General features: G+C 56.3%; 1 protein-coding gene across 2 annotated transcripts in view; it reads left to right on the forward strand.

Moving 5' to 3' along the window:
• AKT2 (AKT serine/threonine kinase 2) overlaps positions 1 to 27,270 on the forward strand; it is a 53,574-nt gene extending 26,304 nt beyond the window's left edge. For both annotated transcript variants that reach the window (XM_084770390.1, XM_084770391.1), the window contains exons 3-14: positions 3,309 to 3,437; positions 5,273 to 5,384; positions 17,394 to 17,547; positions 17,932 to 18,063; positions 19,970 to 20,035; positions 21,041 to 21,109; positions 22,032 to 22,154; positions 23,520 to 23,648; positions 23,754 to 23,968; positions 24,355 to 24,442; positions 24,523 to 24,625; positions 25,861 to 27,270. In XM_084770390.1, the coding sequence (XP_084626516.1) occupies positions 3,309 to 3,437; positions 5,273 to 5,384; positions 17,394 to 17,547; positions 17,932 to 18,063; positions 19,970 to 20,035; positions 21,041 to 21,109; positions 22,032 to 22,154; positions 23,520 to 23,648; positions 23,754 to 23,968; positions 24,355 to 24,442; positions 24,523 to 24,625; positions 25,861 to 25,940 (1,400 nt within the window). In that variant the 3' untranslated portion in view covers positions 25,941 to 27,270. The remainder of the gene's footprint in view (positions 1 to 3,308; positions 3,438 to 5,272; positions 5,385 to 17,393; positions 17,548 to 17,931; positions 18,064 to 19,969; positions 20,036 to 21,040; positions 21,110 to 22,031; positions 22,155 to 23,519; positions 23,649 to 23,753; positions 23,969 to 24,354; positions 24,443 to 24,522; positions 24,626 to 25,860) is intronic.
• The last annotated feature ends 444 nt before the right edge of the window (positions 27,271 to 27,714 follow it).

Raw genomic sequence — 27,714 nt, forward strand, 5'->3', positions numbered from 1 at the left:
TGTGGTGCTGAGGATGGAGCCCAGGGTTCATACGTGCCAGGCAAGCACTGTGCCAGCTGAGCTGCAGCCCAGCTTTCGTGGATTCTTCTGTGATTTTTCACTATGTAGGATCTTGTTTCCTGCAAATAAAGATAATTTTACTACTTCTTTGGACACCTCTTGCTTTTTTGGTCAGAAAAAGAGTGATTGGCTTCTTTGCCTTAGACCAAAGTGATGGCTCAACTACTTTGTAGAATAGAGCATCAGTCTGTCATGACCGAAGAGTAAGTTTGCCATTGGTGACAGTGGGCATCCTGGTACTATCCCTGACCTCAGGGACCCTTCCAGTCTCCACTCTGTGACAGTGACAGCAACATACACTTCCCCTCCTTGCCCTTTGCTGTGTTGGTCATCTGCTCCCAGCAGGCTTCCTACTCTGTGGTGAAGGGCGCTGCACTCTGTCAAATGCCTTTTCTTAGTCCAGGTGACTGAGCTGTTTTACTACACTCACTTATTATTTTTATACACTTAACTACTTTTCTTTCCAGTCTAGAGTTGTTTTCCTTTTATTTTTGTATTTAATAAACTGAATTTGTAGGGAGTCCGTCAGCTTGGCTCCTTTCCGTTTGTAGATCTTTTCAGGGAGGGGGTGGGGAGCGTTTGGCACGTCATTGAGCCCAGGAACCGTTCTTTTTGGCGGCGTCCTTTCTCTGATCCTTTTCCCGCACCCGGTTCAGGAAGCTGCCTGCTCTCAGAGTGCATGGGATGCTCAGTGCCCAAGCTAATTCTCCTGGCAGCAGGCCTGCCTTGAGCTTGCTTGTTTGTAGCAGTGCCAGCAGCCTGCTGGGTGACACTGTAGACTCTTCCAGGTTTGCCATGGTAACTTTTATGGGCTGTGCCTTTGTGAGCACTGCCCATCCCTTTGATGTCTGCACTGCTGCCCTTCTTGTGCATCCCGTAGGCGTGGCCAAGGGGGCAGCTCTGCCTTTCCTGAAAGGCCCGGAGAGCAAATGTTGGTGCCTCTCATCTCTCCCTCTTCTGTGTCTGACAGCTTAGCAAATGACCGGAAGATGGAGGCTTCACTGATCGCTCAACTGTCTTTGTATTTACTTGGTCATAGCCTACAGTTTTCCACTTCTGAAACACGCTGATCCTGCATTGTATGGGCTGGCTTCAGATCTCTGAAGCTGTCCTGCTTCTGCCTGCTCAGCACAGCCAGCATTACAGTCAGTTTTCGACTATTTGCTCTGTTATGGTTTAAGACATGGTCTCACTGTAGACCAGGCTGCTCTGGAGTTCACTCTGTAGCTCAGGATAGCCCTGAAACTTTCAGCAATCTTCCTGCCTCAGCCTTTCAAGTGCTGGGATTTCAAGTATAAGTTTTCACACCTGGCTTTCAGTTTTAGGCAGTTTTTACTACCCTAAAAAGAACCTTTCTCACATCGGCTCTCACACTCCCACCTCCAGGCGCCTCCTTCCCAGCCCCAGACAACCTCTGACCCACTTTTCATCTTCATACAGTTAGCTCTTCTGGACGTTTTATATAAATGGAATATATATATCTATCTCCATCCATACCCTCAATTTACGCAAACGTGTCCTAAGTTGGAAGCATCACATTGCGAACACACCTGGCTCTCCTGGCTTCCCTGAGCATCATAGCGTGGCCGATGGGAACGGAGGGTTCCGGTGTGTGCTCTTCGTGATCACAGGACTGACTGAGAGTCCTACGCGGGAGAGAATCCTGCCTCACACTACCAGCGTGGCCGAAGGTCACGACTGAAAATGTGACGTGCGCTTTCTACAGAGTGCTGCCGCTTTGACACCGTCACAGAGTTGAAACAGTCACAGTCAGAGTGGCCCTCAGGTTGTGGGTCTTTGCGATTGGCTGCTTTGCCACAGGCAGAAGTGAGCAGCGGGGCAGCAGTCTGCTCTTTCTTTTTCTGACCAAATAGTAGCCCATCATGCGGGCCCAGCAAGTCTGTGATGCACATTTGCGTTGTTTCTACTTTTAACAAACATTTACCGGGCTGAGGAAGCTGGCACCATGGCTGAGGGCATTGTCTGTTCCTGTGGGAACCCAGATTGCTCAGAGCAACACTCAGCACCTGCACAGTGTTTCACAGCTGTCTGCCACTCCACGGGAAGATACATCCATGCAGGCAAAACGTGTGTGTGTGTGTGTGTGTGTGTGTGTGTGTGTGTGTGTGTGTGTGTAGGTCAGAGGACAGCTGTGGTAGTTGGCTTTCCTTACTGTGTATGTTTCAGGGGTAGAACTCCACACTCAGCTGGCCCTATTTCTACTGTGTGTGCAGGTGTGTGCAGGTGTGCAGGTGTGTGCAGGTGTGCAGAGCGGTCGTCGGGTGTCCTCTGCTCTGTCCCTCACCATCTTACTCCTTTGAGGCAGGGTCTCTTGCTGAACCTGGGCCTTGCTGGATTTTGGTGAGGCTAGCAACCAGCAAACCCCAGCCACCTCCTGGCTCTGCCTCCTGTCCTTCCTGGTGTTAGGTGACAGGGACGCAGGGAGCCACATGTGAGACATGAGGGCTGGAGCCATTTCCCCAGCCTACAGATAGCGTTCCTGTGGAGTGTGTGTGTGTGTGTGTGTGTGTGTGTGTGTGTGTGTGTAACATGCTTTTCCATGTCATTCATTCATTTGCATGTTTGTTTTTCAAGGCAGGCTGTCTTCTGTGTAGCCCTGGCTGTTCTGGGTTGTCTCTGTTTATACACCAGCCTGGCCTCAAACTCAGAGATCTGCCTGCCTCTGCCTTCCGAGTGTGGGGATTAAAGGCATGCAACCTCCATGCCTGGCTTCTATATAATTTTAATTTTCTACAACCTTTTAAGGAATGGGTCCTTGGAGGGTGTTGGATGTGTGCACGCGTGTGCCCATAAGCAGAGGACTTGACTACTCCAGGAGAAACAGAAGGGGTCAGAGGTGCTTGGAGCGTGGGACAGTGTCTTGACATCTGTTCCCTGCATGCAGCTGTTGATGAAGATCAGCCTATGGGATGTGAGTGTGTGGAAGCCGAGGCATCCCTTAGAACAGGCCATGTTGGCACACATCGCTTGCTTTTGCTAAGGCAGTGGTGCCCTGGGACAGTGTTGCAGGTGCCTTCCTGCCAGGCATGGTCTGTGGATCACTTGGGCCCAGCGCAGTGCCCCAGCCTGCGTCAGCAGGTGCCACCTCCAAAGCTGCCCTGGGAGAGACTCTCATCTGCCTTCTTCCCAGTGTGGTGTCCCTGTGGGTCGCTGTCACCCTGGGCTGCCGGCCTGCTGGGACACTGTTTAACCCTGGCCTGACCTTTTCTCCTCCTGCCTCGTTTCAGGTGAATACATCAAGACCTGGCGGCCTCGGTACTTCCTCCTGAAGAGTGATGGATCTTTCATTGGGTACAAGGAGAGGCCTGAGGCCCCTGACCAGACCTTACCCCCCCTGAACAATTTCTCTGTAGCAGGTGTGTTTCAGGGCCTAAGACCAGAGTTCCACAGCTCACAGTGTTGCTGGCAGGATTTGGGGACACATTTACCCTAGAGCCAGAGCCTGTCTTAGGCCTGTTCACCCTGAGATCTGACTTTTACCCTTTCTTACTGTTGGTCTTTGTCAAGGGACATTTCCTTTCTGGGGAAGTGAGAGGTCAGATGTTTCTGCATGCCCGACCCCTTAGGCTCTGTGCTTCTAGCTGGTGTCCTGTCTGCCAAACGTTAGCATCCCCCTGAGCTGCTCCACGGCTCACCACATGTCCTCAGATCACTCGGTGGTACCTAATCTGGGTGCCTAACCTTCTTTTGGTTTTTCGAGTCAGCTGTCTTGGAACTCACTTTATAGATCCAGGCTGGCCTTGACCTTGGAGATTCGCCTGCCTCTGCCTCCTGAGTGCTGGGATTAAAGGCGTGCAGTGCCACCCCCAGCTCAGCTGGTGTTTGTAGCTTGACCAGCGTGAGAAGCCCAGGAATCCCACGCTGCCCCTGTCTCCTTCCTTCACTGCAGACCCAACACCATGGCCTTGTCATACCTGCTGAGAATGTTCCACAGACTACTGTGTCTCCATCACCCCGTGCCTTCTCTCTGAGGGCCTTGCTGCAGCGTCTGCCTCTCCCTCCAGCTCTCCCTGCCACAGTCGCTGGAAGCCAGCCTGGTGCCCACCCTTCTGCACAAAGCCTTTTTCTGGCTCCTCTCTTCCTATGCCCATGGCCCTGGCACGTCGGTTAGCAGCTCCAGCTTCTCACTTGAGCTGCCAGCCCATCTCCAGAAGCTTCTTGAAGTTTTTTCTGTGGTGGTGTCTAGGACCTGCATCCTCACCATAGCCCAAGCTGACCTTCCTGCCCCCCCCTCCCTGTCTTTCTCTCTCTCTCTCTCTCTCTCTCTCTCTCTCTCTCTCTCTCTCTCTCTCCCTCCCTCTCCCCCTCTCCCTCTCCCTCTCTCCCACCCCCCACCCCCACCCCCTCTCACATCTCCACCTCAGGCAATCCTACTTTGCCGTATGTCTCAGGCTTTAGATGCTTCTCCCTGCCCTGTGGTCCAGTGCCCTTCCCTCCCCAGCTCTGCTGTCCTGTGCTGGAGCCCCTTCACCGTGGTTGACTCTGCTGCTGGCTCTGGCCTGAAGTTAGAAGGACCCATCTTGGTCTCTCCCCATCCCTTCCATGGCTCCTGGTGACCCCAAGATAGAGTCTGGATTCCTCGCTGTGCTTTCCAGGGCTTTGCCTGGCCAGTTTGACCCACCTCTCCAGACTTGACACTTCTTTGTCCTGTGGCCTGCCTTGCGCGGTTCCACTCTGTCTTACTGACTTGGCCCCCTTGCCCTCTGGGCTCAGTTCAGAGATGCTCCACCCTCAGGAAAGCCCTCCTCCCTACGGCCCCAGGCTGGGTTAGACACATTCTCTGTCTTTTCCGATCTTCCTGTGACTCCTGAGTTGTTCTGGTGGTTTGGCCTTTAAAACATGGTGGACTTCCGTATTTGGCAGGCTGAGGCAGAAGAAATGCCTTTCTGGACTACAGAGTGAGTTCAAGGCCAGCCTGAGTAACTTAGCATAAGACCCTTTTCATAAGGGAAAAAAAGCCAGAGCCTTTGTCTGTTGTGCATTAGGCCCCAAGTTCCATCCTGTGGCATCATGGGAATGGGGTGAGACCAAGAAAGTAAGGAACTGTGTGGAGGGAAGTGCTGGGTGAAAGCCTGTCTGTCCGTTCTGCCCTGTCTGTGTAGTACGGGAGTTGGCACACAAAAGATGCCTTGGGGAGTCTGGTCTCTAGGCAGCAGGATCAGTGCCTCCATCTTTCCTGCTGTACCTTCAGAGTGCCAGCTGATGAAGGCTGAGCGGCCACGGCCCAACACCTTCGTCATACGCTGCCTGCAGTGGACCACAGTCATCGAGAGGACCTTCCATGTGGACTCTCCAGATGAGAGGTGAGTCTGCGCCTCTGTGTGGCTGTCCCCTGAGAGTGGACAGGCCTGGAATGAAGGCACGGGTGTAGGTGGGCAGAATCCCTGAGGGTGCTATGAAAGAATTCTTTCCCTGGAGCCCTTTGCCGGGGGTCGTCCCAGCTGGAGCTGGGAAGAGCTCGGACAGAGCCCCACTCTGCGTCTTCAGACTCTGGGGATGTGTCAGAGGCCTGGGAGGAAGTGGAGTCCATAACGTGGAGATTTGCCTGCTGCATTCGACTGGTTCTAGGGCTCTGGACCAGAGTCAGCTACACAGATCAGTGCAGGGGCTAGAGAGTTAGCTCAGTTGTTAAGAGCCTAGCCTAGACCCCTTTACCCCCTTTCTCTCCTCCTCTGTCTCTGTGTCTCTGGGGTATCGCTCCCCCCTTTTCTCCTCCCCCCATGCTCATTAAATAAACTCCTCACATTAGAGAGTCTAGCCTAGAGTGCATGAGGCATTAGTTCTGCAGCAGCACATAACCCGGATGGTGGAGCGTCCCTATAACTCCATCATTTGGGGGATGGAGACAGGAGCTTTGCCCTTGCCTATGTAGTAAGTTCAAGGCCAGCATGGCAAACATAAGACCTTATCTCTAAACCAAGTGTAATGGTGTATGCTCGTGATCGGTCGCAGTTAGTGCTTGGCAGGCTGAGGCAGGAGAAACGCAGTTCTGGGCTACAGAATGAGATCAAGGCCAGTCTCAATAATGATGGCTGCCTCATCTGTGTGACGCCGCCCCCACCCTGCAGCTGGCGTGTCTTTGTGCCTGTGTGAGGATTGCTGTGTAGACACCAAGACCACGGCAACTCTTTTAAAGGAAAACGTTTAGTTGGGGCTGACTTCCAGTTAGTCCATTGGCATCATGGCAGGAAGCATGGCGCCGGACACACAGGCCTGGTGCTGCAGAAGGAGCGGAGAGGTGTGCGTCTTGACTCACAGGCGGCAGAAGTAAAGGACTGTGTCACGCTGGGCGTGGCTCGAGCATGGGAGACCTCAGAGCCCATCTCCACAGTTGCACACTTCCTCCACCAAGGCCACACCTCCTAACAGCGCCACTCCAAGCATTTAAGCGCATGAGTCCATGGGGGCCACTCCTGGCCAAACCACACAGTGCCCTTGAAGAGCAAGTGGGACGGGGCTCCCTGTGTCCCAGAGGCTGCATCGCACCGCACTGAACTCACGGCTTTCGCTGAATGCTGCGTCTTGGGAGCCTTTTTAGCTATGTAGAGGGTGGCTGTTGCTCCCAACCGTGTTCTTTCGTGTCTTTGGAGCAGTCACACGTGGGTGTCTTTGAGTTTATTTAGCGAGGTCAGGGCAATGCGTTTGCAGCCTCCATCTCATTACAGGCTGCTGCTGGGACACATCACACGTGTGGATTCAGGTCTAGTCCATGGCTGAATCAACCAATCTACCTATCTACGTCTGTCTCTCTCCCCTCCCCCCATTTCCCTTCTCTGTCTCTCTCGAGGGTCTCTCTGTGTAGCCCTGGCTGTCCTGGACTTGCTTCGTCGTAGACCAGGCTGGCCTCAAACTCACAGTGACCCGCCTGCCTCTGCCTCCCACTGCGCTTGGCTCATAGGATGCTTCTTAGGGATAAGACTGAGGCTCACAAGAGTGAGTGCACATTTCTGCTTTTGAGGGGCTTTCTGTCAGGTGATGTCTAAAAGTGTCCCCATAACCTTGGTACCTTGTATTGTCAAATGCTTGGATTCATAGCTGTCTGAGCAGGATGAATTTTCTGTCTGTAAATGAGTTTTCCCTTGAGGAGTGTTTTTTGTTGTTGTTTGGTGTGTGTGTGTATGTGTGTGTGTGTGTGTGTGTGTGTGTGTGTGTGTGTGTTTTCTCAATGGTTTCTCTTTCTCCCCTGCTGGAGCTGGGCTGCTGGTTGTGTCTCTGTAGTAGACCTCTCTTCCTAGTGTGGGGAATGTTCTTCCTCCTCCTCTGTGCTCTTGGACTTCGCTCTGAGGAGCGCGCCTCTTTCTGTCACTGGACAGAGCGTCTGCTGTGCCTGCCGGAGCTCTGAAGCAGGCTGCCCCGGACTGTGAGCATCTCAGAGGTAGCAGCAAAGAGATGGAGCCTTAAGTGAGAGCTCAGCAGCTCAGGCCTTGAGTTGGTGTGTAGCCGAGGCTGGCTGTCAGCTTGTGACCCTCCTGCTGCTGCCTCCCAAGTGTTTGGATTGCAGGTGTGTGTCAGCAGACTGTGACTTCATTTACTTACAGTTGGTCTTAGTAGCTGTTGCTGTAGCTAATAGCTGCCCTCTTAGACAGTCCTGTTTTAGAGCCCGCATAAAACAACATCACAAGGGGCTACCACAATCAAGTTAAAAATATGCATGCCTCACCACAGGGATCAGAATTATCAACTGAGGCCAGCTGAAGTGTAACCCAGCTGAAAACCAAATATGGGCTGCCAACACCAGCAGACAGGCTCGGGGGTGCTGGCTCGTCTGTGAGTTTGAAGGATGGAAAGGATCCGGCTCTAGAGATTGGAAAGAGGACGGTCCGGGGAAGGGACTGAACAGAATACGCAGAGGCTTGGAGGTGATACAGCCCATGTGTCCTAGTGACACGTCACTGGAGAGTCAAGGGGCTGCCTTTGGGAGAGGGGAAGTGGAGGAGCTCACAGTCGGCAGCCCAGCCAGAGCTTTGGCCCTCGGTGGAGATCGCTGCAGGGCTTGGCAGGCGCTTAATAAACTGGGGTTTGTCACAGGGTTGTTAAGAGACTCAGAGGACGATAAACAGGAAGCCTCGGGGCAGCAGCACCTGGCACGCAGCGAGTCAGGCCTGGGAGAGGGCATTAGCGCTGGCCAGCGACTCCGGGTTTCTGCCTTTTACAAGGCAGCGTGTCCTCAGTGGCTAAGACCGGGCCATGCTACGCCCGGGATGAAGTGGGCTTCTTACCCTTTCTTTCCTTGGCACCTTCTGCTCGAGCGAAAGCTTCTGGGATGGATGGCCCTTCCTAGACACCAAGCCCTAGATTCCAAAGGGAGGCAGAGCCAGAGACACAGAGCCAGGGGGCGGCTCCTCCACCCCGTCTGTGGAGGGGGCCGATGCGCTCCTTACTGCCTTGTTCACATAGCCTCCTGGCTGCCCTGAGTGCGAGTGAGTGTGGAGCCGCGGGGTGGGAAGGCAGGAACCACTGCTGAGTGGCTGCTGCTGCGGCTCCCGCCCGCCGGCCTGCGGGTTCCTCCTCTGCCGTCCCCAGGGAGCTGGGGCCTAGCAGCCGTAGCAGCGTTCTTTCAGCTTGTCTGTCTGTCTGTCTGTCTGTCTGTCTTCTTTTTTTGAGACAGGGCCTCACTATGTAGACCAAGTTAAACTCATAGATATCCATGCACCTCTGCCTCCTGAGGGCTGGGATTAGAGGACTGGACCACCTGTAAAGGGGAAGGAAGGTTGTATTGTCGAGAAGAGCGAGAGCAGCCAGAGGCGTCTGCAGAGAGAGGGAAGGTGGCAGAGGCGGCGGGACACAGTGGGAGTGGAGAGAGGACTTTGACATTTGTGACAGGTGCTTGTGATGCTCAGGGAGCCTGGAGGTCCTGCTGTCTTGGTATGCTAATAGACACCACAGATAGCCATTTGTCCCGTCTGTCTTTTGGAGTTTGGGAAAATGGAGTTTCCTTTGGACCTGACACCACACGGCCAGCACAGCGCTTGATGCAGAGAAGTTAGTGAATTCCCAGGATGCACCTAGACTCTGCAGCCCAGCTATCGCCTGCCGCATCCGGTGTGTGTGTGTGTGTGTGTGTGTGTGTGTGTGTGTGTATGCATGCACACACGTGAGAGAGAGTACACACATGTACATGTCACCCTCTGCATGTGGCGCGCAGAGGTTCTCCTCCTACCACGCAGGTTCCATGACGTAAACTCGGGTCCTGAGCTCTAAAGGCAGATGACGTCACCAGCAAGCGTCCTTGCCTGCATCACTTTTGTATTATTTAAAGCCAGATATTGAGTTTCTGCTCATGCTTCATAGAGATTTGCTCTGCACTCAGCCATCTGCTAAGTACCTCTCTTACAAATGCAGGGTGTCCTGTCGTGCTGGAGGTGGCTGTGGAGGGTACACACCCCTAGCCCTAACCCAGAACGCTCCAAAGTTCAGGACCCCGCGTCCTCGTGATGCTCACAGGGGTTCAGATTTGGAACAGCCTCTGTGTCCCGCCTCCTCCCACGTGTAGAATAAGATTAAGACTCTCAGGCTCATGGGAGGCTAGCGCGCTCCTTCACCTCGAGTGCAGCCGTGGTTGTCTGCAGTGGGAGGTGCTTGGCCAGACAGTAAAATGTGTGTGAATTTCCAGAGTCGAAAGAACTCCAGGACAGACGTGTTCCTGGTCCCAAGCCTGTAATACCTATACACTAACTCCGCATATCTGTACATGCTTGAATTTTCCTAGTTGCCTTCTGTGTGTGTGCGCGAGTGCATGCGCACACACAGGTGCACACTCTGGAGGTCACTGCCTACTGCTGTTGCTTTCCACTGTACTTTCTTTTTTTTTTTAACTTTTTTAATAAACATTTTATTGATTGATGTTTATTTTATGTATATGACTGCTCTATCTGCATGTACACCTGCAGGCCAGAAGAGGGCATCACACTCCAGTATAGATGCTTGTGAACCACCCTGTGGTTGCTGGGAATTGAACTCAGGACCTCTGGAAGAGCAGATGGTGCCCTTAACCGCTGAGCCATCTCTCCAGCCCCTCCACTTTCCTTTCAAGGCAGGCTCTCTCACTGAACCTGGGGCTTGCTGTTTCTGTTAGACTGGCTGCTCAGCGAGCCCCAGGCTCCTCCTGCCTGTGTCCCTGGGTTACAGGTGCCGGGCTTTTTCTGCAGTGCTTGGGATCTGCACTCAGGTTCTGGTGCTCAGAAAGTAAGTAGTTCACCCACCAAGCCATCTCCTCAGCCCCGACGGTGGTGGTCTAACCCTGGACTCACGCTAGGTGCGTGCTGTGTCTGTGGCTTTACTCTTAGCTACTTCTCCCTGGTCTTTCCCACCTCAGGATATTCACGACGAGACAGCTGAATGTTTTGTTGGTCACCTCATGTTCTCAATGGCTCTTTTTACCTCCCTGGTTCCCCTGTGCCTGTTTATCCTACAAAGTCAGGCCTTGAGGAGTGTTGGCAGCTACAACTCTGCTCACTGATATGGCAAATCAAAGTACATTAGAGTGTGGCCAGTCACTGGCGTGTGACTCTCTATCACAGCAGAGTTTAGTAGACGGATGAAGCACGTGGCTAGAAAAGTCTGAAAACAAGCTCCCTGCCTCCTCACAGAGCTGGCAGGGCACTGGACTGCGTTAGTGTGAGCTTCATTGCTGCGTCCGTGCTCAGGCACAGTGGGACTCAGCGTCTGCAGGAGACATGTCTGGAGGAGGTGGGTTGTTGAGGGCCACATGGCGAGCAAGCAGCGGAGCTGAGGCCCAGGGCAGGCTCCCCTCTCCTCAGCAGGAGCAGTGTGCTGGCCTGAGCTCTGTCCAGTGTTGCTTGAGTAAGCATAGCTTCTCAGATGTCCCCCACAGGCTCTAGAGCCCAGGAAAAGGACGAAGAGGGCCAGGAAAGCACCATAGTTGGGGAGATGTGTTCCTGGGCAAGTCTCTGTGTTGACCCTTCTGTTTGCTGGACACGGCAGTGGGCATACGTCAGGCTCTGCGTCCTCCTTCTCCCCACATATAAAATAAGACACCCAGGCTGATGGGAGCCAATGACTCCCTTACACGGAGTGTAACAGTGGCTGTCTCTGCAATGGCAGGTGCCAGTGGTGGTGTTTAGTGAGCAGATCTTCTCTGGAAAGTGGCCTCAGTCACAACTTCCCAGGGGAAGTGTCCTTTGCTTTACTGCAGGACTCCATGAATGCTGTGCCCTGGGCTGCAAACATTCCCAGGAGAACATTACCCTCCTTCCATCCTCCTGGGCCTCAGCTCGGAATCAAGGCTAGGGCCGTCATCAGCTCTGTCTGGGTAGATAGTCATGACCCTGGCATGGGAGGCGTGGCTGTGACAGCCAGCAGCCAGGTGTGGCTCTGTGGCTGTAGAGCCGCGATGTACAGCTGGTGAGTCTCCTGTACGGTCTGCTGGTGGGGAAGGGCTCGGTTCCCCTGGGGTTTCTTTGAGGAAAGGGAAGGGGCTGAGCTGCCAGCTGGGGTGGGAGCTCCCTCTGCCCCAGACACCGTGTTGCAAACCCTTGAGCCGTGTCCTGGACCAAGGCCCTCACTTTTTCTCTAGAATTCTGAGTGCTGCAACCTTGCAACCTTGGTCCAGTTGGAATGAATTGGTGGCTGGTCAGGAGGTGGGAGAGCCTATTAGCACAGCCTGCCTCCTGGCACATGCTCTTGTGTTGTAGCCAGGTGGATGGTCGGCCTACCTCAGCCCCTCCCCTGTGTCTTCCCCTTCCAGGAGGCCAGCGCCTTCTAGGCCGGAGCTGCTGCCTCAGCAGCCTGTCTGCAGGGCCGGAGAGGGAGCTGGGTAAACGTGGAGAGACGTGGTCCCTGCTCTGGTTTTGCCATGTGACAGCCTCAAATCTGTGTACAAAACGTCTTTTTAAAATATATAGTCATACCTCTTTGGTCTGTGATCTTCAGCCCACCATCATGATGCTAAATACTGTTTAAAACCTTTTTTTAAGCCATGCCTGGCAGTCCACACCTTTAATCTCAGCACTTGGGAGCAGAGACCAACCTGGTCTAAATAGAAAGTTCCAGTGTAACAGGGCTACATAGTAAAGCCTGTTTCAAAAGACAAAACAAAACAAACCCACTTTTTAAAAATTACATTTAAGCAAATGTACATAATAGCACACGTGCGGCTGTCAGGCCCGCTGTGGGGTCTGCTCTCTCCTTCTGTGTGAGTCCTGGCTTAAAGTCAGGTGGTAGGCCTGATGGCAGGAGACTTTACCCCCTGAGCCATCTTGTCAATTTCAAAATCAGCATTTTAAAATGTGTAAGTAAACAATATGGTCATATGAAGCAGATCATAGCGTGTGTTGTTGTCTCTGCACCCACTTTCTTGTGTTGGAAAACAAGAATATTAATATAGGGATTGGGCTGTAGGCTGTGGCTTATCCAAGGTGGCGGGTGGGAGGGCGGGCACAGGTTAAAACCAGTTGAGAAATGCTGACTGGAGACATCAGCTTAAGGAGGCAAGGGGCTACACTGGCCTGCCTGGGTGGACACTGGCCTGCCTGAGTAGAGGCTCTGGGGCCCCACCTGGACCTCCCATACCTCCCAAGCACCCAAACAGGTGTAAGGAGCATGCCCCATTGAAAGTCGGAAGACACTGGCCATGCTCCAAATGCCTGTCTCAGCACCTGAAGGGCTCAAGTAGGATGATGAAAAGTTTCAGGCTAGCGTGCACCTTTAATCCCAGCACTCGGGAGGCAGAGGCAGAGTCGAGGCCAGCCTGGTCTACAGAGTGAGTCCCAGGAGCGCCAAGGCTACACAGAGAAAGCCTGCCTTAAAACACAGCGAGCAAACAACAGAGAGTTCTAGGCTCCATGGCAAGACTCCGTCTCCAAACGCAGATGCCAATCCCTATCCTTGTGGGCTTGGGGCCTGCGGTCTCTTGGCTGGGGAGGAGCAGTGTGTGTCTGTCTCCGAGAGCATGGTGAGAAATTTACACATCTCTCTCACAAAGCGTGATTTCGCACATGGCCAGTCTGAGACGGCAGATCCCTCCCGACAGTAACAGGAGTCCTAAAGCTTTGTTTCTGCTTGCTTCAGCAAGCCTGGAGCTGAGCCAGAACTTTCTTGCCCAGTGGCCCTGGGGAAGGTCACAGGTCATTTGAGAGTCTAGTGACCAGGCTTGGGCCAAACTTGCTGAGTTTTTCTTGCGTCTGGGCTTGTTGCTTGTGCCTGGGTGCACCAGATAGGTACTCAGTTCCTGAGCCGCATCCATCCCTGTCCTGCCCCTGAGCTGCATCCATCCCTGTCCTGCCCCTGAGTCGCATCCATCCCTGTCCTGCCCCTGAGCTGCATCCATCCCTGTCCTGCCCCTGAGCCGCATCCATCCCCGTCCTGCCCCTGAGCTGCATCCATCCCTGTCCTGCCCCTGAGCCGCATCCATCCCCGTCCTGCCCCTGAGCTGCATCCATCCCCGTCCTGCCCCTGAGCTGCATCCATCCCCGTCCTGCCCCTGAGCTGCATCCATCCCCGTCCTGCCCCTGAGCTGCATCCATCCCTGTCCTGCCCCTGAGCTGCATCCATCCCCGTCCTGCCCCTGAGCCGCATCCATCCCCGTCCTGCCCCTGAGCTGCATCCATCCCTGTCCTGCCCCTGAGCTGCATCCATCCCTGTCCTGCCCCTGAGCCGCATCCATCCCCGTCCTGCCCCTGAGCTGCATCTATCCCTGTCCTGCCCCTGAGCTGCATCCATCCCTGTCCTGCCCCTGAGCCGCATCCATCCCTGTCCTGCCCCTGAGCTGCATCCATCCCTGTCCTGCCCCTGAGCTGCATCCATCCCTGTCCTGCCCCTGAGCTGCATCCATCCCTGTCCTGCCCCTGAGCCGCATCCATCCCCGTCCTGCCCCTGAGCTGCATCCATCCCTGTCCTGCCCCTGAGCTGCATCCATCCCTGTCCTGCCCCTGAGCTGCATCCATCCCCATCCTGCCCCTGAGTCACATCCATCCCTGTCCTGCCCCTGAGCTGCATCCATGCCTGTCCTGCCCCTGAGCTGCATCCATCCCTGTCCTGCCCCTGAGCTGCATCCATCCCCGTCCTGCCCCTGAGCTGCATCCATCCCTGTCCTGCTCCTGAGCTGCATCCATCCCTGTCCTGCCCCTGAGCTGCATCCATCCCCGTCCTGCCCCTGAGCTGCATCCATCCCTGTCCTGCTCCTGAGCTGCATCCATCCCTGTCCTGCCCCTGAGCCGCATCCATCCCTGTCCTGCCCCTGAGTCACATCCATCCCTGTCCTGCCCCTGAGCCGCATCCATCCCTGTCCTGCTCCTGAGCTGCATCCATCCCTGTCCTGCTCCTGAGCTGCATCCATCCCTGTCCTGCCCCTGAGCTGCATCCATCCCTGTCCTGCCCCTGAGCTGCATCCATCCCTGTCCTGCCCCTGAGCTGCATCCATCCCTGTCCTGCCCCTGAGCTGCATCCATCCCCGTCCTGCCCCTGAGCTGCATCCATCCCTGTCCTGCCCCTGAGCCGCATCCATCCCTGTCCTGCCCCTGAGCTGCATCCATCCCTGTCCTGCCCCTGAGCTGCATCCATCCCTGTCCTGCCCCTGAGCTGCATCCATCCCTGTCCTGCCCCTGAGCTGCATCCATCCCTGTCCTGCTCCTGAGCTGCATCCATCCCTGTCCTGCCCCTGAGCCACATCCATCCCTGTCCTGCCCCTGAGCCGCATCCATCCCTGTCCTGCCCCTGAGCTGCATCCATCCCTGTCCTGCCCCTGAGCTGCATCCATCCCTGTCCTGCCCCTGAGCTGCATCCATCCCTGTCCTGCCCCTGAGCCGCATCCATCCCTGTCCTGCCCCTGAGCCGCATCCATCCCTGTCCTGCCCCTGAGCTGCATCCATCCCTGTCCTGCCCCTGAGCTGCATCCATCCCTGTCCTGCCCCTGAGCTGCAACCATCCCCGTCCTGCCCCTGAGTCGCATCCATCCCTGTCCTGCCCCTGAGCTGCATCCATCCCTGTCCTGCCCCTGAGCTGCATCCATCCCTGTCCTGCCCCTGAGCTGCATCCATCCCTGTCCTGCCCCTGAGCTGCATCCATCCCTGTCCTGCCCCTGAGCTGCATCCATCCCTGTCCTGCCCCTGAGCCGCATCCATCCCTGTCCTGCCCCTGAGCTGCATCCATCCCTGTCCTGCCCCTGAGCTGCATCCATCCCTGTCCTGCCCCTGAGCTGCATCCATCCCTGTCCTGCCCCTGAGCTGCATCCATCCCTGTCCTGCCCCTGAGCTGCATCCATCCCTGTCCTGCCCCTGAGCCGCATCCATCCCTGTCCTGCCCCTGAGCTGCATCCATCCCTGTCCTGCCCCTGAGCTGCATCCATCCCTGTCCTGCCCCTGAGCTGCATCCATCCCTGTCCTGCCCCTGAGCTGCATCCATCCCTGTCCTGCCCCTGAGCTGCATCCATCCCTGTCCTGCCCCTGAGCCGCATCCATCCCTGTCCTGCCCCTGAGCCGCATCCATCCCTGTCCTGCCCCTGAGCTGCATCCATCCCTGTCCTGCCCCTGAGCCGCATCCATCCCTGTCCTGCCCCTGAGCTGCATCCATCCCTGTCCTGCCCCTGAGCTGCATCCATCCCTGTCCTGCCCCTGAGCCGCATCCATCCCTGTCCTGCCCCTGAGCTGCATCCATCCCTGTCCTGCCCCTGAGCTGCATCCATCCCTGTCCTGCCCCTGAGCTGCATCCATCCCTGTCCTGCCCCTGAGCTGCATCCATCCCTGTCCTGCCCCTGAGCCGCATCCATCCCTGTCCTGCCCCTGAGCTGCATCCATCCCTGTCCTGCCCCTGAGCCGCATCCATCCCTGTCCTGCCCCTGAGCTGCAACCATCCCCGTCCTGCCCCTGAGTCACATCCATCCCTGTCCTGCCCCTGAGCTGCATCCATCCCTGTCCTGCCCCTGAGCTGCATCCATCCCTGTCCTGCCCCTGAGCTGCATCCATCCCTGTCCTGCCCCTGAGCTACAGTTTTCTCTTTTGTGGTGTGGGGAGGGAGTGGGTGTTCTGCATTTGTTAGAGACTGTCCCCTGGTTCCCTGCTTCCTAGTTCCTCTTCCTGGAAGCAACCAGGCCTCCAGAGTTGTGTACCCTGCAACTGTTGGAGGAATGCTTGTACGTTCTCAGCACTGAGGAGAGCACTGTCTAACTCCGCGCACAGACCCCCCCTGCTGTGCACTGCCCTTTCTTCATGTAGGGTGTTTTAGGTCATCCCATTTCTGGGTAGACCAGCTCAGTCTGCAACGTGCAGAGCATCTCACTGCATACATGCTTATGCCTGTCCTGGGCTCCCAGCATCCCTTAGGTGAAGCACTGCTCCATGGGTACTCAGGTGCCAGCTTCTGGAGGGCATGCTGTTGTTGAGCACAACACCAAGAAATGGCAGTGCCCAGCTGCTCACTGTAAGACCCGTGTCCCAGCAATTTCCCTGCATGGGTCAGTGTGCACTCATGGGCCCAGCCGTGGCTCTCCCTGGTACCCATGGTAACAGCAGAGCAGTCCTGCAGGGTGGGGCAGGCTGAGGCTTGTCCCTCTTTGTGTGACCTGGCTAGCAGTCTTGATGCAGGGCAGTTGTGGCGGGTGTCATGAAGCTCCCCGCCCTCCATGGTGAACACTCTGGTTTATGAGTGTTGTTTCCCACTGTTCACAGGCCCTTCCCTATTGTTAGGTCAAAACTGGGGCATGTGGACAGCTGCGTGTCGTGCAGTCACAAGTCTGCATGTGAACTCTGGTCATTTGCACTACCTCACAAAAAGAATGGTTTTCAAGGATCAAGACAGTTACTTGTACCTGGGGAGCGACAGGGGTAGCTCACTGCCCTCCGGCCAGCCCTGGCTGCTGCGCTGACTTCTCTCCAGCAGCTCGTGCGTGCGTGCCTGGCTGCGGGGCACCAGGGGCGTCCTGCTGGCCAGCTCTTGTCTCAGGAGGTCTTGGCTGCTTTGGCTCGTGAGGCTTCTGCTTTCTTCTCACAGAGCAGCAGTTATCTGAAGCAGTTCACGGTGGCACTGCCTGTTCCTCCCCAAGGCTCAGCGTCACTTGTTAGTCTCAAGGGCATCACACAGTGTTGGCCTCCCTCCTTTGATACTCTCTGTGCTAGCTGGCTTCAGGGGCCTTCCAGGCCAGGGCACCCCAGAGGGTAGAAGATCTGCCTTTATGCCAAACACAGCCATCTTCTCCAGAGCCTGAGCCTGTGCGGTTTTAATCCAAGACCCATCAGTTTTGCCCACTTTTCGTCTCATCAAATGCTGGGAGGGGTTTGGTCATCTGCTCGCCCTTTGTGGGCAGTGAGGCGGTGGCTGGGTAGGGAGGAATTCTCAGGGCTTGTGTGCGTGTCGTACAGGGAAGAGTGGATGCGGGCTATCCAGATGGTCGCCAACAGCCTGAAGCACCGGGGCCCTGGCGAGGGTGCCATGGAGTACAAGTGTGGCTCCCCCAGCGACTCTTCCGCATCGGAGATGATGGAGGTGGCCGTCAGCAAGGCACGGGCCAAAGTGGTGAGTACTGGAGGCAGGTGACCGGGGACGGCAGCAGCCCTGCCCGCCTGGGTTTCCACAGAGTGCACAGAGGTCCAGCAAGGGTCTCCTCGGCTTCCCGGTGTGGGGTGGTCTCTGGCTGCGGGTGCTGTGAGGGGCTACCCTTTGCCCGTGGGGTGGGAGACAGTGCCAGGGCTCTGGTCTGCTCTGATCAGTTGGAGAAGTTGGAAGGCCCACACTGGGAGAGCCTGGGCCTGCTGTGGCTCAGCACACAGGCTTGCTGTATATCCTGCACCCCATGAAGCCCTTGGTCCTAGAACCTTTTGGATTTCCGCTTCCTTGTTAGAATTCCGTCTGTGGGCCTGGTGCCAAAACACCAAGGCTCTGCGTGCTCCCTACCCACAGACCATGAACGACTTTGATTATCTCAAACTCCTTGGCAAGGGCACCTTTGGCAAAGTCATCCTCGTGCGGGAGAAGGCCACTGGCCGCTACTACGCCATGAAGATCCTGCGGAAGGAGGTTATCATTGCCAAGGTGGGCCACTGAGGGCGGGCGGGCAGCCGGGGACACTTGTGCAGGACCGTCCAGGTGCGCTGACCAGCTTTAGCTGTGGTGTGTGCAGTAGGGCCGTGTCAGCTGTGTAAGCGCGAGTGCTCCCACCAGGCCAGGCCACAGCAGGAGAGCTGGGAAGGCAGCAGCGAGGACACAGAGCAGGGGACAGCTGACTGATCGGCGTCGGTTATCTCGGCCACCTTTCATGGGGACTAAAGGCAGAAGAGGCGCTAGTGTTGTGTCGTCTCCTGTTTCAGGAAGAACTGCTCCGTTGGCGCATCTGCCGCCAAGTCCTAGTGCCTAGTTTGTAGCCGCTGCCTGCGATGGATGATAAGGGCTCAGCGGTGGGGCCCCTGGCTGACGTGCTGGAGCCGTTCCTAGCTAGCACCTTAAGAGGACAATAGCCAGCCGGGCGTGGTGGCGCACGCCTTAATCCCAGCACTCGGGAGGCAGAGGCAGGCGGATCGCTGTGAGTTCGAGGCCAGCCTGGTCTACAGAGTGAGTCCAGGACAGCCAAGGCTACACAGGGAAACCCTGTCCGGAAAAACAAAAAACAAACAAAAACAAAAACAAAAAAAAAAGAAAGAAAGAAAGAAAGAAAATAATGGGCTGGAGAGATGACTCAGCAGTTAAGAGCACTGTCTGTTCTTCCAGAGGTCCTGAGTTCAATTCCCAGCAGCCACATGGTGGCTCACAACCATCTATAATGAGATCTGGTGCCCTCTTCTGGCCTGCAGGGGTACACGCAGGCAGAAGATTTACATAAATAAATCTTAAAAAAAAAAAAAGAAAGAAAAGAAAAGAAATTACTTGTTTGTGTTCCTGGGGGAGACAGTGTGCACATGGGTGCAGTTGCCTGTGGAACCCAGAAGAGGTACCAGAATTGAGCTTGGGTCCTCTGCAGGAAGAAACAAAACTACATAACAGAGTCTTGGTAAAACTGATCCAGGACAGGGTTTCTCGGCTTCATCACTGCATTGTGGGCCACGTGATTCGCAGTGTGGGGCTGCACTGAGCATTACAGGAAGGCTAGCAGCCTCCCCAGCTGTGCAGCAACGGGCACTCGCAGCCTGCCCGCTTGTGACCATCAGAAATGACCTCACACCCAGTGTCCCCTGAGTATAAGCCCTTGCCCAGGTTGTTGAAGTAGCAAAGGGAGGTGCCAGGAAGCTCCCCTGTGCTCCTGCGCCGGGACATCCCCCAGAGTTCAGCGTTTGCGGCAGTGTCCCCCTTGTGCTCACCCTGAGAAGTGCTGCTAGTGCCTCCACCAGGCCCCTCTCTAAAGCTGAGATCCCATGTCGGGGTGGTGCCTGGGGGTGTGGGGATCACACACTGTCTACTTGCTCCTCCTCCAGGGGGTGCATGTCGGAGCTGTGTCATGGAGATAGACTGTGGGAGACACTTTGCAAGGAGGAAAGGTTTTGGCTGTTGTGCATGTTTCAGTTCATAGTTGCAGGAGCCTGTGACTTGAGGCCTGCGGGGACTTGGTGCTGCGTCACTATAGGAGCACGTGGCAGAGGAGAGAGTCTGGGTTGCCACCGTCTCTTTCAGGGCATGCCCATGGTGACCTGGTGTCCTCCCACCGGGCTCAGTTTCCTAAAGTCTCGTCCAGCACATACTTCTTTGAGGTCATTGAAGATTCAAGCTATAGTGGCAGATTAATGGTTGGCTGGATTCAGGTGGTCCTAGCCTCGTGCTTTCATTGTAAAGTCATATCAACTGGTCACCGTGTGGCTCTGAGACCACCCTTGTCTAGGCTGTCGTTCGGTTGGGCCATAAAAGGGCCTTGTTCTGCCCCTGCCATTCTGATGTCCCAGTGGAGGTGGTGTCACCTGGTGGCTGCAGGTTGGTAGGGGCGCCTGCACTCATCTGCGCTGTCTGTCCACAGGATGAAGTTGCCCACACCGTCACTGAGAGCCGGGTGCTGCAGAACACCAGGCACCCCTTCCTTACTGTGAGTTTCCTCTCCCGCCAACCCGCGGACAGAGTTCTGGGAAAGAGCTAAAACCTAGCTCCTGTAGGCACAGCTCTCGGGCAGGCCAGGCAGGGCATCACTGGGCTCCCACACTGCTTGAGCACCAGGACACTGGGCGACGGTTGTAGGACGGCCATTGTTGGGAGTGAGGGGTGTTTAACTCAGCTGGCCAAAGCCGGAAGACTGCATTTTGGTTTGGGTTTTATGATGCCATAGACACAAATGTGACATCTGAGTGTTGCCTTTTGACTCCGGCTGAGTAGATGTAGAAGGCAGCCTTGGGGCTGTGGTCTCTGTGAAGCCCTGTCCGTTTAGTGGACTAGGTTAAGGATGCCGTTCCTTTCCTCCAGTGGCTGCCCTGTGAAGTCAGGATTCTTGTTCACACGAGATGTTGTGTGATGCCTCAGTATAAGACAGAAGGGTATCATCCGGGCGTGGTGGTTCACGCCTTTAATCCCAGCACTCGGGAGGCAGAGGCAGGTGGATCGCTGTGAGTTCGAGGCCAGCCTGGTCTACAAAGTGAGTCTAGGACAGATAGGGCTACACAGAGAGACCCTGTCTTGAAAAACAAAGAAACAAACAAAAAGAGACAGAAGCGTATCGTTGACGTTGTTCGTGAGCAGGGGGATTGCCAGGGATTGGTTAGGAGCCCTCTGTAGGGCTCCGTAGAACACAGTGTGGAGCTGTTGTGGCCCGACAGCTTGTCCATCTGGCCTTTGGAGTTGGCACCCAGTCCATTGTCACTCTGAGCCACTGCGAACAGGGGTTTGTGTGGCAGAGAGCACAGCTCTGTGTGTGATGCATCTTACTATTCAGACAAGAGGAGAGAGCCGCTGAGAGTGCTGGGTGCTCAGAGCAGATTTCCTCCCTGGACATGCGCCAAACTTTAGCACCTACAACCCAAGCCAGGCGGGTGTGCAGGCTCAGGCCCACTGTCCGCTGGCAGAGCTTGGCTGCTGCCCCAGCATTCTGGTTCCTTCGCAGGCGCTGAAGTACGCCTTCCAGACCCATGATCGCCTCTGCTTCGTGATGGAGTACGCCAACGGGGGAGAGGTGAGCTGTGGGGAGAGGTGGTCAGGAAGACCTGGGGGAGGGGGTGGGGGGGGGAAGGCACGGAGGGAGGGAGAGAGGAGGCTTATTGAATGCCCCCAGGTTGTACCCTGCGCCCCCTGAAGCAGGTGGTATGAGATCCACTTGAAGGTGGGGGCAGACGTGGGGAGGTCGAGAGAGACTGAGTGAACGTCACTGCTCTGGTGCTGAGCAGTGTTCCGAGCGAGGAGCAGAGGCCGCGGGGCGGTAGCTGCCAGTGCAAGGAAACATGTTTTTGGAGATGCATGAGAAAGCACTGGGGCTCGAGGCCCAGCCCTCTGACGCCTGAGTCTGTCACTGCATCCGTCACACCCGACTCTCTCACCCGCGCAGCACTCACTCTCACTGTGGGCTGTAGGTAGACGTGGCCCAGGACTGCGACAGCGCTGGTTGTCTTGCTCAGGGCATCACTCCGTTGTGACTCTTGTCGCCCCTTCCTCGCCTGTGTCTTTACCCTTTCATTGCACTGACTGGTCACTTCTTACCCCTCTGCCCTTGCTCACTTGCTTATTAATAACCCATTAAGTAGTGTATTTGCTTGTTTACTTACTCTTCGGTCAACTCATTTAGATAGCTCTGGCTGGTCTCAGACTTACTCTGTTGTGTGTCTAAGCCTTGAGTTTGTCACTCTCTTGGTCCTTCCTCCCTAGTACGGGGACGACACACCAGCTGCTTCCTTTGCTCTAGAGGCTTGTGTAGCCCAGGCTGGTCTCAGACTTACCCTGTAGCCCAGGCTGGCCTTGAGTTCCGCCTCTCAGTGCTGAGGTTATAGGCGAGCCTCACCGTGCTGGCTCCTCGTGTGCTGGAGCCTGTCTGCTCTGAGGCGAGTCCTGCGCTGAGGGGCCAGGGCTCCGGCAGCGGTGCTAAGGCCGGCCTCCTCCTGCAGCTCTTCTTTCACCTCTCCCGGGAGCGAGTCTTCACGGAGGATCGGGCGCGCTTTTATGGTGCAGAGATAGTATCGGCTCTTGAGTATTTGCACTCAAGGGATGTGGTGTACCGTGACATCAAGGTGAGTGTGGCCTCGGGGCAAGTGCCAGGGGTGGAGCTGGGAGTGCTCAGAGGATCCAGGCTGGGCCATGCGCACACTTGAGACAGTTCCACAGTGAAGACCTGAGGTCCCCAGGCTGCTGGTGGGGTGTCGGGTGGCAGCATCCAGAGCATAACTTGGCAGTGACGTGAAAACTATGTGCCAGCCATCTGCCCTCGCCTTGTACACACCAGAAACGGGGACACGTGCTCACCCAGGAAGGTGTGCACACACTGCGCAGTGCTGTTCGTGCTGCCAGGAGGTGGGCACCGCGCGCTGGGGCATTGTCCAGGGAAGCTCTACTAGCAGAGCAAGCTACACAGTGCTGTGGCTGCACGCCGTGGTCCACCATTGGGGGAGGGGCCAGAGCAGACGGGATGAACCTTTCATAGGAGCTCGGGGGCTGAAGCTCGGGGTGGCGCGTGTGCAGCCCTGGCTCCGTGCCCAGCACAACACACAGACCCCAGGACCCAGTACAAGAAGGAGTAACTGCTCCCAAGGCTCCTGCCGGAACCTGGCCTGGGAGGCGCCAAGGCTGTACCGAGGTGTCACGGATGTTGTTTGCTTTACTCTCTCCTGGCATGTGCTAACTAAAAGACAGTACGGCTCATGCCTATAATTCTAAGACTGGAGAGGCTGAGGCAGGAGGACTGCTGAGTTTAAACCTAGCTTGACCCTATCTCAACCAGATTTTGAGCAGTCACATCAAACCTTAAGAATCTAAACCTTACCAGGCCGGGCAGCATGACACGTCTTTAGTCATAGCCGAGGCAGGCAGAGCTCTGAGTTCCAGGACAGCCAGGGCCACAGCATGGGACCATATTTCAAAAGGAAAGGGAAGTGAAACCCACAGCGCATCTGTCGTGCCGTCTTGTCCCCCAGGAATCCGGGATGTGACAGCTTGCTTCTCCCACTACTGCCTCTGGAACAGTGGTTTTCAGCCTCCCCGCAGGCCAGGCCGGGCCCCTTGCACAGTTCCCATGCCCTGCTGACCCCTCCCCCAGCCATGAAGTTATTTCATGGCTACTTCATAACTAATTTTGCTCCTGTAATGAATCGTAGTGTAAATATCTGTGTTTTCCATTGGTTGTAGGTGACCCCTGTGAAAGGATTGTTCAGCCTCAAAGGGGTTGAGAACAACTGTTCTAGAAGGGGACCCTGGGGAGATCTGACCCTCATAGATTGGCTGGTTTGGTTTGGTTTTCAAAACAGGATTTCTCTTTGTAGCCTTTGGCTGTCCTAGACTTGCTACACTCACTCTGTAGAGCAGGCTGGCCTCGGACTGACACAGATCTGCGTGCCTCTGCCTCCGGAGTGCTGGGATGACAGGCGTCCTTTTTTTAACAGCTGGAAAACCTTATGCTGGACAAAGATGGCCACATCAAGATCACTGACTTCGGCTTGTGCAAAGAGGGCATCAGTGATGGGGCCACCATGAAAACCTTCTGTGGCACCCCGGAGTACCTGGCGCCTGAGGTGCTGGGGCCAGGGGCACGGGAGTGTGCAGGCCGAGGGCGGGGGCAGCCGTTGGGGGGCCACTCCAGCTCTCCCTGCCTGGCCTCTCACTGCCCCCCCCCTCAGGTGCTGGAGGACAATGACTACGGGCGCGCAGTGGACTGGTGGGGGCTGGGCGTGGTCATGTACGAGATGATGTGCGGCCGCCTGCCCTTCTACAACCAGGACCACGAGCGCCTCTTCGAGCTCATCCTCATGGAGGAGATCCGCTTCCCGCGCACGCTTGGGCCAGAGGCCAAGTCGCTGCTCGCTGGGCTGCTGAAGAAGGACCCGAAGCAGAGGTGGAGCTGCGGGTGTGGGGTCCCCCGGGGGGCGCTGCACACGCTAGCCTGCGCTGCACTTTCTGCACAGCCTCTTCAGCCTGCTCTGCTACCCTGTCACCTCTCTATGGACAGAGATGAGGCCCATGTCTGGGCTGCCTGGGCCTAGATTGCCTTCTCCCTGCCTCTGACCCAAGCCATGGGCTCCCCACGCTTAGGTCCCCGCTGAAAGAGATCTGTGTCAGACCAGCAGCAGCAAAGGTTATCCATGTGCAGGACCCGTCAGAGCCCAGAGACCCTGGGCTGTGCCCGCCTTTGCTTGGAGCCTGGCTCCTAGACCTGCCACGCTGGGGGCTGGGTGGTTGGTGCTGGGTGCTGGGTAGTTTTTGATGGCTGTTTGTGCCCAGGCTCGGCGGAGGACCCAGTGATGCGAAGGAGGTGATGGAGCACAGGTTCTTCCTCAGCATCAACTGGCAGGATGTGGTTCAGAAAAAGGTGAGCACTCTTGCCTGCTCCTGAGGCCTCACCTGCCCACAGGTGATCTGGCGTCGCTGACCGCAGCCTCCTCTCCCCAGCTCCTGCCACCCTTCAAACCTCAGGTCACTTCTGAAGTGGACACGAGGTACTTTGATGACGAGTTCACCGCCCAGTCTATCACAATCACACCCCCGGACTGCTGTGAGTATCTGGGGTCTCACTGTCCCTGGGCCTGGCTGGATGGCTGGGAGGGGGGCTCTGCCCTTGGGTGGCTGGCTTTACTGGGTCTGGCAAGCTTCCCCTAAGACGTGCCTGCAAAGTCGGCTGTTCTACAAGGGTCACCAGGAGCTGTGGCTGTAGTTTGTTCTGGGCTTTAGGGACAGTCCTGTTCTTTGGACTAGAACACCGTGTTCTTGCTCTGAGGCCCCCTAAGGCTGGGCACTCAGGGACAGCCCAGAGCCCTCAGAGCTTTCCTAGGGCCCCAGGGTTCGGAGAGCCTGAGGAGATACTTGGTCTGGCAGTGTGGCAGTCAAGAATGCAGTCCTCACTGGAGTGGCCTGTGGGTACCAACAAAGAGCATCTTGTAGAAAAACGACAGCCTGGGCGTGGGCAGATGGGGCCTGGGAGAGGCAGGAAGAACGCATGGGGTTAAAGTAGGAGGCTGCAGGACTCCAGGGAAGTGGAGACCTTCGGCATGGGACCCTGTGGAAGGGTTCTGTGTACGGGGCAGTAATCTGCCAGGGCTACTGCCAGTCCCTTGGCTGCAAGTGAGTGTGGGTGGGAACAGGCCAGGGAGGAGGCTGAGCTAGACCCTAGGGGTAGTGAGGCCTGGGGAGGGCCAAGGACATTCAGAAGTCCAGCCTGGGGAGGAGGCCATGGCTAAGGCCCCCTCCAGAAGCAAGCTGCTTGCGGCCATGGCTAAGGCCCCCTCCAGAAGCAAGCTGCTTGCGGCCATGGCTAAGGCCCCCTCCAGAAGCAAGCTGCTTGCGGCCATGGCTAAGGCCCCCTCCAGAAGCAGGCTGCTTGCGGCCATGGCTAAGGCCCCCTCCAGAAGCAGGCTGCTTGCGGCCATGGCTAAGGCCCCCTCCAGAAGCAGGCTGCTTGCGGCCATGGCTAAGGCCCCCTCCAGAAGCAGGCTGCTTGCGGCCATGGCTAAGGCTCCCTCCAGAAGCAGGCTGCTTGCGGCCATGGCTAAGGCCCCCTCCAGAAGCAGGCTGCTTGCGGCCATGGCTAAGGCTCCCTCCAGAAGCAGGCTGCTTGCGGCCATGGCTAAGGCTCCCTCCAGAAGCAGGCTGCTTGCCGTCGGTGCAGGTGCTGTAGGCCACCACTGCTAGTGCAGGCTTTTCTGGAGTCCCACACTCTCCTTTCTGTAGTACTTTCCTGGTGGGGTAGAGGTGGGCAGGACTGCTGCCCCCTCATCTCCACCCACCCCACAGATGACAGCCTGGGCTCGCTGGAACTGGACCAGCGGACGCACTTCCCCCAGTTCTCCTACTCGGCCAGCATCCGAGAGTGAGCAGCCCTCTGCCACCACAGGACACAGCACGGCCGTCACCCACTGCCTGGGTGGCCTTTTAAAGAAAACTTTATTTTGCCTTTGGTTCGTGTCCCTTTCCCTGTCCCCTCACCCCATACCCAGTCTCTTCAGTTCTTGCCCAGACTTAGCGGTCCTGGCAGCCCTCTCCTCCGGCCTCCCCTCTGGCCCAGATGAATGCTGGGAGCTGCCCAGTGGTGGGCTGCTGGGAGGATGGAGCGTGAGGTCATCAATCACCAGCCTCCAAGAAGGTGGAGAGCCATGGAGTCCCCTGAATTTGGGAGCAAGCCAGCAGAGGCCACATCTGGAAGAAGCCCCGCCCCCCAGCACCCCAGCTGCCTTCTATGCTGTCATCTGGGCAGTCTGTCTGCTGCCACCCTGCCTAGGGCAGAAAAGCAATAATGTCGAGCAGCAGGCAGAGGCCTTTGGAAGCTGAGGGATCTGGGTTTGGCTCCATGGAAAATGGAGCTAAGTCCTTGGATCTTCGCAGGGGGAGCCTGGAGCAGGAGCCGCCTCCTGAACCTGCCGTCTCCTCCCGAGCTGGTCTCTTGATTCTGGACAAAGCAGGAGGAACACTGGGGGCAGCCCTCCTGCTAGCAGCCCCGTGCCTTACCAGGGCTTCCTTCTAGCCAGCTTGCCTCCCGCTGGGCCCTAGACCCTTTGGATGGCTCAGTTCTCTGCCTCGGGCAGAGGGAAGCCAACATTGGCTGTTACACATCTCACACCAAGACAGTATTGGGCCCCTTGGACTTGACCGGGGTCTGAGAGGGGACAGAGATGGGGACAGGTGTCTCTGGTACACATTGGGGTGGGGACAGCCTCATCTCCAGGCCCCTGATTTGGAGCCTTAAAGTGAATGTGTGAGTGAGAGTCTGTGTCAGTGCTGTGGGTACCAGCGTGCACCCTGCTCTAGCAGTGAGCATCTCGGGCTCCTGGGATGCAGGTGCCCACGGCTGTATGTAGCACGTGTGTGAGTGGGCTCAGGCCTCAGCCCCAGCCTGAGCATTTCATCCCATGGGGTGCAGCGGGTACGGAGGATCCGCCTGCTGCTCTGGCCACTTCTCCTCATCCTCAGTATATCTGGGTGTTTGGAATTCAGTTTTCTGGTTTTACTCCCCCACAGCAACCCCTCAGACTAGGCTAATTTCAGAAAGGCGGTAGGGTGGGGCGGGCGGGGATGGTATGGGGTCATCGGTTTTCTTCTTTTTATGTGTGTATGTTTACCTGACAGGTCTCTCCCATCCCTGCTGGCCTTTCCTGACTCCTCATATTTGTACGGTACAAGCAATAAAGACACTCATTTCAGACCAGGGCCCAATGCACATTTCCTTAGCCGCCCTCTGCCTGACTCTGCCTCCTGAGTTGCGCCACCAGGCCTGGCAGTTTTCATGTTTATGTTATCTGTATGAATGGTTCACCTGTACATACCCACGGAGGCCAGCAGGGGGCACCAGTTTCCCCAGGAACATGGACGAGTTCCCCTTTGCATTCCAGTTCAGCTCTACCTCTGGGACGACTGTCTTTAAATCAGACCCAGACCTTGTGTAGCACCTACTATGCCACGCAGCACTCTAGGCACTGGAGACAAAGCAATAGTGTGTGTTGCAGGGAGGGCAGCAAAAAGCCCCACCTCAGCCAGGCGGTGGTGGCGCACGCCTTTAATCCCAGCATTAAAGGCAGAGGCAGGCGGATCGCTGTGAGTTCGAGGCCAGCCTGGTCTACAAAGCGAGTCCAGGACAGCCAAGGCTACACAGAG

The sequence above is a fragment of the Acomys minous genome, assembly GCF_964271855.1.
Source record: "Acomys minous genome assembly, chromosome: 20".
NCBI classification, from domain to species: Eukaryota; Metazoa; Chordata; class Mammalia; order Rodentia; family Muridae; genus Acomys; species Acomys minous.